Below are 14,251 nucleotides of genomic sequence, written 5' to 3'. Positions count from 1 at the left end.
GTAAGAGTGCTGATCATCCTCGGATTAGGTAGTCAGATGTTGCTGATCCTGATTTCTGAGGTTCTGTAAAACCTTGCATTTTTATTAACATCCTGTAATTGAGACCCCAATCTTGACAGTCTGTGACCTATTTGGGGAAAGTGTGATGCTAAACAGTGATGCTGCGGTTTGAGTTTTGGCAATGCAAACATTTCAGGTTCACTCACGCTGTATGTTTTTTGCCTTGTTTCTCATCAGCTGGGTTTCTGAATGCATCTAGGGACACTGCTTCCATCTAGCAAGGAATCTAATTAGCTGCCTCTATTTTGAAGCAATTCTGTTACCTATTAGAGTTGCCTCCCATCGAGCCAGCTCTGATTTCAGCAGGTTTTTTTTTTTTTTTAATTCTTAAGACAAAGTCATAAGAAAAGCTTCATGATCTAATCCGAACAGTTCTTCATATGTCCTTAAAGGAAATAAGCATGCTTGATACTATTGTGTCACAGAACTCGGCTTCCACTCCTTCTCACAGGTGATCTGTCTCTGTCTGTGACAGGGATGGGAGTACAGGACTATGGATGTAAGTCTTACTGTTTATTTCTGTGACCCTGGGCAGAAGCAGAACATCATCTCATTCCCATTTTCCTTAGAACACTCTAGCAGGTCTTTGTTAGGAGAGTGCCATTTGGCTTCTTCCAGATGCCTTACTGAGAGCCAGATACAATGGCTTACTGGTTGGCTTTTCAAAGGCTTCTATCAGAGACTGCAGCTGCAGCTCTCGTGGGCTTCATCTCAGGAACAAAGGGGCACTAGGAGAAGGCTTATACTTTAGAACACAACGTAGGTTTTCTGAAGATCACCAGAAGACAATGTAGGCTGGGTGTGGCCAGTTCTTCCCAAATGCAAAATGGTAAACAGGATTTTGTGGCTCTGCTTACCTTCCCCTTTCTTTGTGTTCTCCCTTCTTATAACCCCTTCCCCTTCCTACTTGGACATGCCGGTTCTCTTTGGTGTTTTATCCCCATTCTAGTTGGTTTTTGACTGGCAGATGGATATCATACCAGACATTTACATTAGGAGAAAATTGTATTTTTTCACCTTCTAGGAGTATTTGCTTATACGATCTTGGCTAACTATGAACTAAAGGATTCATCCCAGGTAAATCCTACTTGGAGACTCCTACATTATAGGTCGGGACTTTGAGAGCCATCAGGCTGAGACTGAATGAAGCCTTTTAACTATCATGTGGAGAACACCAGATTCAGACTCTTTTAACCGAAAATATAGCAGCTAGGACAAAATCTCGGGTAATCATCATTTTAGACATGGACTCATGGTGCACCTCTTTCTTCAGGTGAAATGGACCCTTATTTGGTTCTACAGCAGCTGCGATGTAATGGTGTTTTAGAAGGGATCACGATATGCCGTGAAGGTTTTCCACACCGCCTGCTGTATGCTGATTTTAAGCAAAGGTAAACATACATCCTGGGATTCAAGAAGGCTGGAGCATTTCTTCCGCCTTTCTCTTTCTGAGTGCTTAGACATGCATTGTTTGTTTGGCGGATATCCTCCAGACTACAGATCGATGTGTTTTGGTGGTGGCGAGATATACGATGACAGAGTTCCATTATTATTTCCCCTTAAATCCAACATCCATGTAGCTGTAATATCCTTAAATCTCTATTACTGGATAATAGACCCACATATAGAAGAAATATATAGCGAAGAATGATACGGAGGCCGAATTGAATCTCTGAAATGTTGTAGGTACTTAATCGTAGCTGCCATCCAAGCGGGCTGTTTCTTTCCCAGCAGAGCCTGTGAAAGGCAGAAAGCCAGCAGGGTGTGCGGCAGGAGGCAAGAGAGGCATTTTTGCTTTCTATTTCCTGAATTCTAAAAGTGCCAATTATAAGTCATCAAGCAAATCTGAGCAAAGTATAGTAAAGTAGAAAGAGTACCTGTGTCAGTATTAAGAAGCACATTTCTAGCTCTCCGCCAACTCACCATTAGGACGAGGGAATCCTGGAAAAGTTCCTCAATGTGTCTGCTCCTCAGTGTCCTCATCTGTACAATAGAGACACTTAAGCCTGTCTCTTTGTCTTTCCCCTGACCCCTACTCCGCTCTCTCCCTCCTTCCTCTAAGCATAAAACCAAGTGAGGTGGTCTTGACAGCACTATGAAAAGTATAAACTATTATACCAAAGGAAGGAATTATTGCTTGTATCCTCATTATTATTGCCAAGAGTTTTGTGGAAATTGAACATATTGATAGGAGAGGTGGAAGTTTATACACACACTTCCCTTTGCCTTACTTGTCCAAATTATTCTTTATTTGCACCCCTGACCTCAGGATTTATTCTTTACTTAAATTAGGTACTACATTCTGAACCCAAGGGCCTTTCCAAAGAGCAAATTTGCAAGCAGCAGAAAAGGAACTGAAGAATTACTTGATTCCTTAGAGATAGACCATACCCAGTACCGCTTTGGAATCACTAAGGTAACCAGAGAACCACAAAGAATGCATTTGGAAAAGAGTGGGAGGAAAGTCTGTATATCTTAAAATACCCATGAAAATGCAATTATAAGGCTTTTACAGCTCTTGTGACCACAAATAATACAAATAGAACTCTGTTGAGAGTGAAAACTTTGGCTATGTTGAGAGAGAAAATTCGAAAGTCAACGCTTTTTGAAACTTAGCCTTGATTACAGTTTTTTGTTCTATCAGTTTTATATATTTATTAATTTTTAATTGGAGGATAATTGCTTTTAATTGGAGGATAATTGTGTTGGTTTCTGCCATATATCAACATGAATTGGCCATAGGTATATGCAGGAGATGGTATCACTCCATGGTTGAGCGTATCACTCAATGGACATGGATTTGAGTAAACTCAGGAAGCCTGGTGTGCTACAAGTCCATGGGGTGGCAAAGTGTCAGACACGACGTAGTGACTGAACACACACATGTATGTGTCCCCTCCTTCTTGAAGCTCTCTCCCGCCTCCTACCCCATCCCGCGCCTCTAGACTGTCACAGGGCACAGGGTTTGAACTTCCTGCGTCATATAGCAAGCTTCCCTTGGCTATCTCATTTTACGTGTGGTCATGTATATGTTTCAGTCAACTCTCTCAATTCAGCCCCGCCTCTCCTTGCCCCCACTGCGTCCACAAGTCTATTCTCTGTCTGCATCTCTGCTGCTGCCTGCAGATGGGTTCATCAGTTCCATCTTCCTAGATTCCACATATATGCATTAATATACGATATTTGTCTTTCTCTTTCTGACTTAACTTCGCTCTGTATAATAGGCTCTAAGTTCATACACCTCATTAGAACTGAGTCAAATACATTCCTTTTTATGTCTGAGTAATATTCCCTTGTGTACAACTTCGTTATTCATCTCTCTATCGGCAGACATCTAGACTGCTTCCATGTTCTACGTATTGTAAATAGTGCTGTGATGAACACTGGGATCCGTGTGTCTTTTTCACCGATTATGGTTTTCTCAGGGAATATGCCCAGTGGTGGGATTGCTGGGCTATATAATTTTATTTCTGGTTTTTTAAGGAATCACCATACTGTTCTCCATAGTGGCTGTATCAATTTACATTCCCATCCCAAAAGAGGGCTCCCTTTTTTCCATACCCTTTCCAGCATGTATTGTTTGTAGATTTTTTAATGATGGCCTTGATTATATTTACTAATACATCTTTATAATTACTTATCTAAGCAAGTTTGTGCCAAGATATAAAATAATGGATCAACTTTAGGGTGATAAAAAATATGCATACACATCAGAGCTAGACAAAATTGAATCAGCTTACTGGAGATAACTGCTTGTCTGCATGTGAATGGATTCATCCATAAATATGCTTTCAGGAAATTAATTTTGAAAGACTGTCTGAGTAACTAAAAACAGTAAGATTAACCCTACTATCCAAAAAGTTAGTCCAAAGCTAACTTCCTTAAATGTGATTGACTAAATTCTGCTTCATCTTGAAGATTTTGGCATGATCCACATATTTTGGGAAACCTCTGATAACACATTTGGTTTCACCTGGCAATCAGTATCAGGTCGTTTCTAATGATATCCATGTGTTAAGTCGCTTTAGTCATGTTTGACTCTTTGCAACCCCATGGACTGTAGCCCACCAGCCTCCTCTGTCCGTGGAATTCTCCAGGCAAGAATACTGGAGTAGATTGCCATTTCCTTCTGGGGATCTTTCTGACCCAGGGATCAAACCCGAGTCTCCGGTGTCTCCTGCATTGCAGGCAGATTCTTTACTGCTGATCCACTGGGGAAGCCATATAAGGGCCAGACTATTTAAAGGAAAACTGGAGGGTGTGTGATAAAGAGCTTACAGAAAGAGAACTCTGTTGGACATGCTTATAAAATGTTACTCAACTCCCACATTTTGCGTACCTGTTTCTGCTGATTTTCACTCCTGGTACCTTGCTTCCTCGTATGTTCCGTTATTTTTGCTGTGCACTGCTTACCTTGGCCAGGACTGTTATGAGCTGAGGGGCTTCCCAGGCAGCACTAGTAGTAAAGAATTCACCTGCCATTGCAGAAGACTTGCGTTTGGTCCCTGGATCGGGAAGATCCCTTGGAGACGGGCACGGCTACCCACTCCAACATTTTTGCCTGGAGAATCCTATGGACAGAGAAGCCTGGTGGATTATAGTCCACAGGGTCACAAAAAACCCAACATGACTGAAGTGACCTAGCACACGACATGAATTGAGAGAGCCTCCTAAAGCACAAAATCTGAGGCAGCACCCACGCGTAGGGGGGTGTAAGGACTGACTTGTACAACCCTGAAAATGAGTGCTTCCTTAAAATTTGTGCCTTAAGTACCTCACTCACCTCATCCTGACGCTTACTAATGATTCTTTAAAAAAAAGTTATGTGTATTTTTTTTTTTTTCCTAAGACAAAGGTGACTTTCTCTAGAGCGGTGGTCAGCAAACTATGGCCTAAGGGCCATATCAATGGCCTATTTTTTATATGGCCCCCTTGCTAAAAATGATTTGGCATTTTTAAAGAGGAAGAAAAATAAAAGAGGAGGAGGAGGAAGAGGGGGCAAGGAGAAGGGGGGGTGGGTGTGGGAGTAGAAGTTCTACAGAGACTGAGTGTGGCCTGCAAAGCCTAAAAATTTTCACTACCTGGCATTTTACAGATAAAGTGTGCAGACCCCTGCTTGGGCCTAGCTTAAAATTAAAACCAAGTTCCTTAAACAACCTAGACATTGCTAATAGATCAGGAGGAGGAGAGTCTAAGTTCTTAAGGAACTAATACAACCACAGGATTAAATGAAGTTTTTTTGCTTTGGCAAGCTTTTAGGTTTATAAAACCAAACTTTCTAGAATTTACATTTTACACATTATGAGAAGTTAACAAGAAATAGAACTGATCATCAAATACATCAGTTGCTCATATGGCCATTCAATAGACATTTACTGAACGCCCGCTAGGATTGGAACTGACATCTGACGTTTCTTTTAGGTGCTTTTAAAAACTGGCTTTCTGGACAAACTGGAAGCCATGAGAGATGAGAGATTATCTAAAGTCTTCACATTGTTCCAAGCCAGAGTACGGGGAAAGCTGATGCAAACCAAATTCCAAAGGATCCTGGAAGAGAGGTATGATATCTGGCCCTGCACCCCCGGCTAGAGCGGCAGTGTGCCTAGTCGAGGCGCCTTCTCACTGCCTTAGAACAAGTCAGGGTGCAGAGTCTGCCACCTTTGCTTAGCCTGGGCCTTAATGTGAAAATTTTTGAATGATGGAGCACCAAACGGAGCACAAATGGCTTTTCTTACCCTGACAAGAATAAGCATCATTCAGATACTTCTTGCATTGCTTCCAGTCTTCCCTTTGGAGGCATTCTTTGTAGTTGGCAGAGTCTGGCTCTCTGAGAGTGGTGTGACTCGTAACTCAAACCAGAAGCAGGCCTCGACGGGCTGGCGGGCGTCTCACAGCCGCTCTGTGGGGAGGTTTGCCGTGAAGCAGGTAGGCTTTCTGACCACTGTACAGCATCCCTGCGTCAGAAACTGACTCTCATGACATGTGACCATAATCTCTTACTTCAGTTCAGGCGGGTTAACTGGGGACATTTATCACCGCCTCCGGACACTGAGTGTAGGTTTTGTTAATCCTTTAATAGAAAGCTCCATCCAAAGGGGTCCTGGGGTTGTCATATTCACTTTTTACTGTAGGTAGGTCCACAGGTCTTGGTGTGAGTTGCTTACTTGACAGTTGTTAATTCCTTCTGTTTCCCCCAAAGAAGAAAGATACCATTACATTATCAGAGATTTCAGAGAGACATCGCCTAGGAGTTTTCCATGACTCTCATATAGTATCCAATATGGTGTGGGAGTTTATGAGAATTCAGGGATCAGGAGATATGATTTCTGTGACGGGTTTTGTAAACTTGTATGAGAATCTTAATTTTCTCAGTTTACCTCTTTCATCTCTAAAATGAGGTATTTATTATCCATCCTGTCTAAATCACAGGGTAACTTTAAAAGAATTATCATGAAATATTTCAAACACAAAAAAATAGAGAAAATGCTATAATGTGTACTCATGGAGCTGTCATCAAAGTATATCAATTCTTAATATTTTCTCTGCGATTCCTCACAACTTAAAAATAAATAATTAAATTAGTAGACAAAGTAGAAGCCTTTTATGCATTTCTTCCTTGTTCCAGGTCCTATTCCTAGCTCCCCAGATCCTGAATTTGTGTTTGTCACTCTGTTTCATTCATGTTTCACATATAAAACATAAAAGATGTAACATTTTTCTGTAGTTACTCACAATATATTTTGAAAAATAAATTAACAGACACAGTTGAAGTCCCTTGTATATTTCTCCCTTGATCCAAGTTCTACAGAGATATGCAGATATCCTTAAAAGGTTACATGATTCTGCAAGTTTTTAGTCTCCATGGAAATATTGTGTGTGTATTATCTTAAAATCTGTTCTTTACACTCAGTACTAGTTTTGAAATTAGTTGATATCGATAAATCTATGGCTAGATCATTGATCTTAACTGTTGGACATTATTCTGTTGCATGCATATACTACAATTTATTTATCCACTTGGCAGCTCAAGTAAACTTATTTATAATTTTTTATATTACAAAGAATTCTGCAGTGATATTTTTGTAAATGTCTCCCCTTGCACGTGTGCAAGAGTCTCTTGAGAGGGGTGGTGGTGGTGGTGGTTTAGTTGCTAAGTTGTGTCCAACTCTTGCGACCCCATGGACAGTAACCTACCAGGTTCCTCTGTCCATGAGATTCTCCAGGCAAGAATACTGGAGTGGGTTGCCATTTCCTTCTCCAGGGGATCTTCCCAACCCAGGGATTGAACCCAGATCTCCTGCATTGCAGGCAGATTCTTTCCCAATTGAGCTATAAGGGAAGCCCTTCTTGATGGTAATGTTACTCAAAATGCTGGTGCGATGGCTGATAGTATGTAGGTAGCAGTTGGCTAAGGCTCGCACTTTGAGTGGCATTTCTCTAGGTTTGAATTATATTAGGTTTTAGGCCACACACAGCTCCAGCTTTATGAGATGTTGGCAAAATGCTTTTCATTTTACTCTTTACCAGAAGTTTATGAAAGTCCCATTACTCTATATCCTCACCAACTTATGGTATTTCAATTTCAAAAACTTTTGCCAAACTGAGTCATATTTCTGACTTTGGGGGAAGATATAATTTGCCTCTTAATATCATGTTTTCCATATTTTTTTTTTTGTAGATATGAAATGTGGTATAGAGGACATTTGTGCCTCTTATTTTGTTAATCATATTTACCAAGAAATGATTAAATTCTTTTTTTGCATCTATGAAATAATTACATGGTTGGGCTTTCCAGAAGGCACTAGTGGTCAAGAACCTGCTTGCCAGTACAGGAGACACCAGAGACATGGGTTTGATCCCCGAGTCAGGAAGATCCCCTGGAGGATGGAATGGCAATCCACTCCAGTATCCATGCCTGGAGAATCCCAAGGACAGAGGAGCCTGGTGGGCTGCAGTCCGTGGGGTCGCAAAGAGTCGGACAGGACTGAGCAACTAACACTTTCACTCTTTCTCCATTAACTCATAAATGTGTTAAATTAGTAGATTAAAAAGTGTTTAACCCACTTTGTTTATGAAATATGATCTTTTTCATACATTGTGGGATTGGTTATAATATTATAGTATTTCTGCATCAATGTTCATGAATAAGTTTGGCCTGTAATTGTTTCCCCTGCTTTTATCTGACTTTTAATCAAAGTTACTTTAATCTCACAAAAGGGTTAGGCAGTATTTCCTCTTTTCAAAACATGACATGATTTATTTTGATTATTTATTTTTGAGTTTTTGGTAAAATTTGCCTATAAAACCATCTAGATCTGGTATTTCTTTCATTATAGATTTTACAGATTTGATTTAATTTATTTAATAGTTATAGGTCTATTGGGATTTTGTTCTTAGATCAGTTTAGATCAATTTCTTTAGAAAAAGAGATTTTACATTTTTAAAAAATCTTCCAATTTGCTAGATTATAACTTTTAATCTCTGTCATAACTACAATTATGTTTCTAGAACATAATCATAGATTATTATATTCTTAGGATTCTTAGGTATTACCATTCCTAATACTATTTATGCTCTTTCTTTTTCTTGATTATTCTTGTCTGATGTTTATTTAATTAGATTATTTAAATTTAAGTGAAAGTCTCTCAGTCGTGTCTGACTCTTTGCGACCCCATGGACTATACAGTTCATGGAATTCTCCAGGCCAGAATACTGGAGTGGGTAGCCTTTCCCTTCTCCAGGGGATCTTCCCAAACCAGGGATTGAACTGAGGTGTCCCAGATTGCAGGCAGATTTTTTACCAGCTAAGCCACAAGGGAAGAAAATTAAAATTTTTTGTTTGTTTGTTTTCTAGTTCATTAGTTTCTTATCTCAGCTTTAGTCTATCCTTCCTTCCACTTGCTTGGGTTTATTTTAATTCACAATTTTTTCCCAGTGTGTTTAATCAACTGCTTAATTCTTCCATTGAGTATTTTATTTCAATGACTATACTTTTCAGTGCTAGACATTTTATGTGGTCCTCTTTCAAATCTGCCTGCCTTTGTTTTTTCATAGTGGCTCATTCCTTTCTTGTTTTTTTTTTGGTTTGTTTGTTTGTTTTTTCAATTCTTTCTTTTATGTCTTCAAGAACTTTTAGTAATTACTCTATGGTCTCCACTAGATGGTTCCATTATCTGAAATTCTTGGGGATTTAATTAAATTTTTTATTCTGGGTGCCCACCCTCACCTATGGTTGAATTTTTTTCTCTATGTGTTTGGTAATTTTGAATTGTAAGCTAATCTTCAAGGGGACTTTAAGAAAATCTCTAGTATTTGATTTTAGGATATTTTCTTCAGTTCACTTTTGCATTTTTCCCCCAAGGACCCAAAGAGTATTTATTACCAGTTTAAAAAATGATTATGCTAATTTCTTGTGTATTTCTGCACTAATCAGATAGTATAATTTAAACTTCAAACACTCGAGTGGTGCTGGCTCATAGTTTTAGAAAAAAATTCCTAGTATAAAAAAAATTTTTTTTCACCCTGAGCCCAGACCAAATCAGATGTACTTCTCTTTGACTTCTCTCTGTGCCAGTGGGTGAATTTTTAAATCCTCCTTTTCATTAAGAGTGAAGTTCTTTGAAAATCTCAGCCTGCCTCTTTATCCACAAGGGTATAAAAATACAAACTCTACAATACCAACCCTGGCTTCCCCCTTCCATGAGGATGGTCAGACTGCACAAGCATTCACTTTCTGCTCCTTTTATACTTCTTACCCTCTTTAAGGGTCACCTCTCATTATAGAATGTTTGTAGTGGAAGCATTTTTCAGGACACCTAGTCTACAATATTGTTAGCCCCAAAAGTCCCTCAAAGAGTTTTTGCTAGAATCAAATGAGAGCTTGGATGTAGAAGTGCTTTGAAGACTAATGAGAGTTTATAATGACTCCTTAAAAGATGTGCTTATTAAGGATCTTAATTTGAAAAATAACTCTTTTATAGTCTAGGTTAACTTGCTTTTCTTTTTTTTTCCCCAAACTCTCGATTTAGGAATGCCCTTCTTTTGATCCAGTGGAACATAAGAGCTTTCATGGCTGTGAAGAGCTGGCCTTGGATGAGGCTTTTCTTTGAGATCAAGCCTCTTGTTAGATCTGCTGGAATGGGAAAGGAGGAGGCTGGACTGAAGGAAGAGTATGTGCAGCTGCAAAAAGCCTTGGAGAAGTCAGAATCTCAGAGGGAGGAGCTGAAATCAAAGCAAGTCTCCCTCCTCCAGGAAAAGAATGACCTGCTTCTTCAGCTGCAGGCTGTGAGTGGCCCCACCATTTCTTCTTCAAATCAAGTTTCTAATTAGATTCCCTTGTTTTGCAGGCAGTGTTGGCTTGAAAAAAAAGAGACACATGGTTTTCTAGTACTATAGGAGTTCATCCAACACAGACAATGGAAGCACTTAACGAGACACCCTGTTTTATAGTGAAGTGATTTCATTGGCAAGATGCCTTTGAAAAGGGGATGGATTTTATTAGATAGATGTTAATTGTGTAAACATATAAATCTATCTTGGGAGCCAGAAAGCTCTTGATCTTAATTTAAATTCTGTAGGTAGCAGGAAACCCATTAGCAAATCTAAAGGAAAGATTTTAGTAGGTCTTGAGAAAAGCTTTACTGAGATCTTCAGGATTATTGCAGTATGCCCCAACTGGTTTTCCTGATTTTGATCTCCCTATTTGCCCTTCCCCAGTCCAAATCAACATTACAATGACTTGGGTTCTTAAAACAGCAGTATTCAACCTCGACTTTGCCTCAAACTCATTTGTGAAACGTTAGCAATTAAAAGAAAGATGCCTAGACTTGAATGTCAAATATTTGGGTTAAACAGGCCCTGTGTGGGTCCAAATCATCAGTATGGTGGGTTCTGATATCGTCAGGATTAAGAACCTCTGTCTTGAACAAATATCCTGTTGCTTCCGTGATGAACAAACTTCAGATCAAAGAATATCTGAACTTGGCCTTGGCATCTGAACCTCCTTCTCCAATCTGATGCTGAAGTGCCATTCAGTTCAGTTCAGTACTGTTGCTCAGTCGCATCCGACTGTTTGCGACCCCATGGACTGCAGCACACCGGGCTTCCTGTCCATCACAGCTCCTGGAGTCCACTCAGACTCATGTCCATTGAGTCGGTGATGCCATCCAACCATCTCACCCTCTGTCGTCCCCTTCTCCTCCTGCCCTCAATCTTTCCCAGCATCAGGGTTTTTTCAAATGAGTCAACTCTTCACATGAGGTGGCCAAAGTATTGGAGTTTCAGCTTCAGCATCAGTCCTTCCAATGAACACCCAGGACTGATCTCCTTTAGGATGGACTGGTTGGATCTCCTTGCAGTCCAAGGGACTCTCAAGAGTCTTTTCCAACACCACAGTTCAAAAGAATCAATTCTTCAGCACTCAGCTTTCTTTATAGTCCAACTCTTAACTTTCATACATGACTACTGGAAAAACCGTAGCTTTGACTAAATGCACCTTTGTTGGTAAAGTGATGTCTCTGCTTTTTAATATGCTGTCTAGGTTGGTCATAACTTTTCTTCCAAGGAGAAGCATCTTTTAATTTCATGGCTGTAGCCACCATCTGCAGTGATTTTGGAGCCCAAAAAATAAAGTCACCCACTGTTTCCACTGTTTCCCCATCTATTTCCCATGAAGTGATAGGACTGGATGCCATGATCCTAGTTTTCTGAATGTTGAGTTTTAAGCCAACTTTTTCACTTTCCTCTTTCACTTTCATCAAGAGTCTCTTTAGTTCTTCCTCACTTTCTGCCATAAGGGTGGTGTCATCTCATCTGTATATCTGAGGTTATTGATATTTCTCCTGGCAATCTTGATTCCAGCTTGTGCTTCATCCAGCTGGGCATTTCACATGATATACTCTGCATATAAGTTAAATCAGCAGGGTGACGATATACAGCCTTGACATACTCCTTTCCTGATTTGGAACAAATCTGTTGTTCCATGTCTAGTTTTAACTGTTGCTTCTTGACCTGCATACAGATTTCTCAGGAGGCAGGTCAGGTGGTCTGGTATTCCTGTCTCTTTAAGAATTTTCCAGTTTGTTGTGATCCATACAGTCAAATGCTTTGGTGTAGTCAATAATGCAAAATTAGATGTTTTTTCTGGAACTCTCTTGCTTTTTCGATGATTCAGCAGATGTTGGCAATTTGATCTCTGGTTCTTCTACCTTTTCTAAATGCAGCTTGAACATCTGGAAGTTCATGGTGCACATACTATTGAAGCCTGGCTTGGAGAATTTTGAGCATTACTTTGCTAACGTGTAAGACGAGTGCAATTGTGTGGTAGTTTGAACATCCTTTGGCATTGCCTTTCTTTGGGATTGGAATGAAAACTGACCTTTTCCAATCCTGTGGTCACTGCTGAGTTTTCCAAATTTGCTGACATATTGAGTGTAGCACATTCACAGCATCATCTTTTAGGATTTGAAATAGCTCAGCTGGAATTCCATCACCTCCACTAGCTTTGTTTCTAGTGATGCTTCCTAAGGCCACTTGACTTCGCATTCCAGGATGTCTGGCTCTAGGTAAGTGATCACACCATCGTGATTATCTGGGTCATGAAGATCTTTTTTGTACAGTTCTTCTGTGTATTCTTACCACCTCTTCTTAGTATCTTCTGCTTCTGTTAGGTCCCTACCATTTCTGTCCTTTATTGAGCCCATCTGCGCATGAAATGTTCCCTTGGTGTTTCTAATTTTCTCTAGTCTTTCCCATTCTATTGTTTTCCTCTATTTCTTTGCATTGATCCCTGAGGAAGGCTTTCTTATCTCTGCCTTGTTATTCTCTGGAACTCTGTATTCAAATGGGTGTATCTTTCCTTTTCTCCTTTGCCTTTCCCTTCTCTCCTTTTCTCAGCTATTTGTAAGGCCTCGTCAGACAACCATTTTGCCTTTTTGCATTTCTTTTTCTTGGGGATGGTCTTGATCACTGCCTCCTGTACAATGTCACAAACCTCTGTCCATAGTTCTTCAGGCACTCTGTCTATCAGATATAAACCTTTGAATCTATTTGTCACTTCCACTGTATCCTCATAAGGGATTTGATTTAAGTCATACCTGAATGGTCTAATGGTTTTCCCTACTATCTTCAACTTAAGTCTGAATTTAAGTCTGAGACAGAACTGTGTTTGAGCATCTCCTGAGGTCCGGGTCAGCAGTGGACTGCTGCAGGGCAGGGGCTCTGGGTGCAGTAGACCTGGGTATGGCATAAGCACTCTTGGAGGAGGTCGCCGTTAACCCACCATCGAGCTGCCAGACCCTACATAGGCCTGGGGAAACAGAATCTTGGGGGTGCAAGCAGAGCCTTGTGCACCAGGACCCAGGAGAAAGGAGCAGAGACCCCACAAGAGACTGACCCAGACAGGCCCGTGAGTCTCCAGGAGTCTCTGGCAGACGTGTGGGTCAGTGGTAGCCGGCTGCAGGGTTGGGGGCACTGAGTGTAGCAGTGTATGCATGGGACATTTCAAAGGAGGTGACATTATCTTCATTACCTCCACCATAGTTTGGCCTCAAGTCAAATAACAGGGAGGGAACACAGCCCTGCCCTTCAACAGAAAATTGGATTAAAGACTTACTGAGCATGGCGCATCAGAACAAGACCCAGTTTCCCCTTCAGTCAACCTCTCCCATCAGGAAGCTTTCATAAGTTTCTTATCCTTCTCCATAAGAGGGCAGACAGACTGAAAGCCACAATCACAGAAAACTAACCAGTCTGATCACATGGACTAGCCTTGTCTAACTCAGTGGAACTATGAGCCATGCCGTGTAGGGCCACCCAAGAGGGGCGGGTCACGGTGGAGAGTTCTGACAAAATGTGGTCTGCTGGAGAAGGGAATGGCAAACCACTTCAATATTCCTGCCTTGAGAGCCCCATGAACAGCAGGAAAAGGCAAAAAGAGGACACTGAAAGATGAACTCCCCAGGTCGGTGGGTGCCCAGTGTGCTACTGGAGAAGAGTGGAGAAATACTCCAGAAAGAAAGAAGGGATGGAGCCAAAGCAGAAACACCACCCAGTTGTGGATGTAACTGGTGATGGAAGTAAAGTCTGATGGTGTAAAGAGCAATATTGCATAGTGACCTGGAATGTTAGGTCCATGAGTCAGGGCAAATTGCAAGTGGTCAAATAGGAGATGGCAAGAGTGAACATCAACATT

The 14,251-nt window shown here is 40.7% G+C and overlaps 1 protein-coding gene across 1 annotated transcript in view; it reads left to right on the top strand.

The window, feature by feature from the left end:
• The window catches only part of MYH15 (myosin heavy chain 15), a 146,669-nt gene that overhangs the window by 64,936 nt on the left and 67,482 nt on the right, over window positions 1-14,251 (top strand). Inside the window, exons 19-22 of the mRNA XM_061134312.1 lie at window positions 1,334-1,451; window positions 2,353-2,476; window positions 5,482-5,618; window positions 10,089-10,344. Of these exons, the coding sequence (XP_060990295.1) occupies window positions 1,334-1,451; window positions 2,353-2,476; window positions 5,482-5,618; window positions 10,089-10,344 (635 nt within the window). The remainder of the gene's footprint in view (window positions 1-1,333; window positions 1,452-2,352; window positions 2,477-5,481; window positions 5,619-10,088; window positions 10,345-14,251) is intronic.

This window comes from Dama dama, chromosome 31 (genome assembly GCF_033118175.1).
Source record: "Dama dama isolate Ldn47 chromosome 31, ASM3311817v1, whole genome shotgun sequence".
NCBI lineage: Eukaryota > Metazoa > Chordata > Mammalia > Artiodactyla > Cervidae > Dama > Dama dama.
Note: the sequence above shows the minus strand (reverse complement) of the source record. Positions and strands in the feature narration are given on the sequence as shown.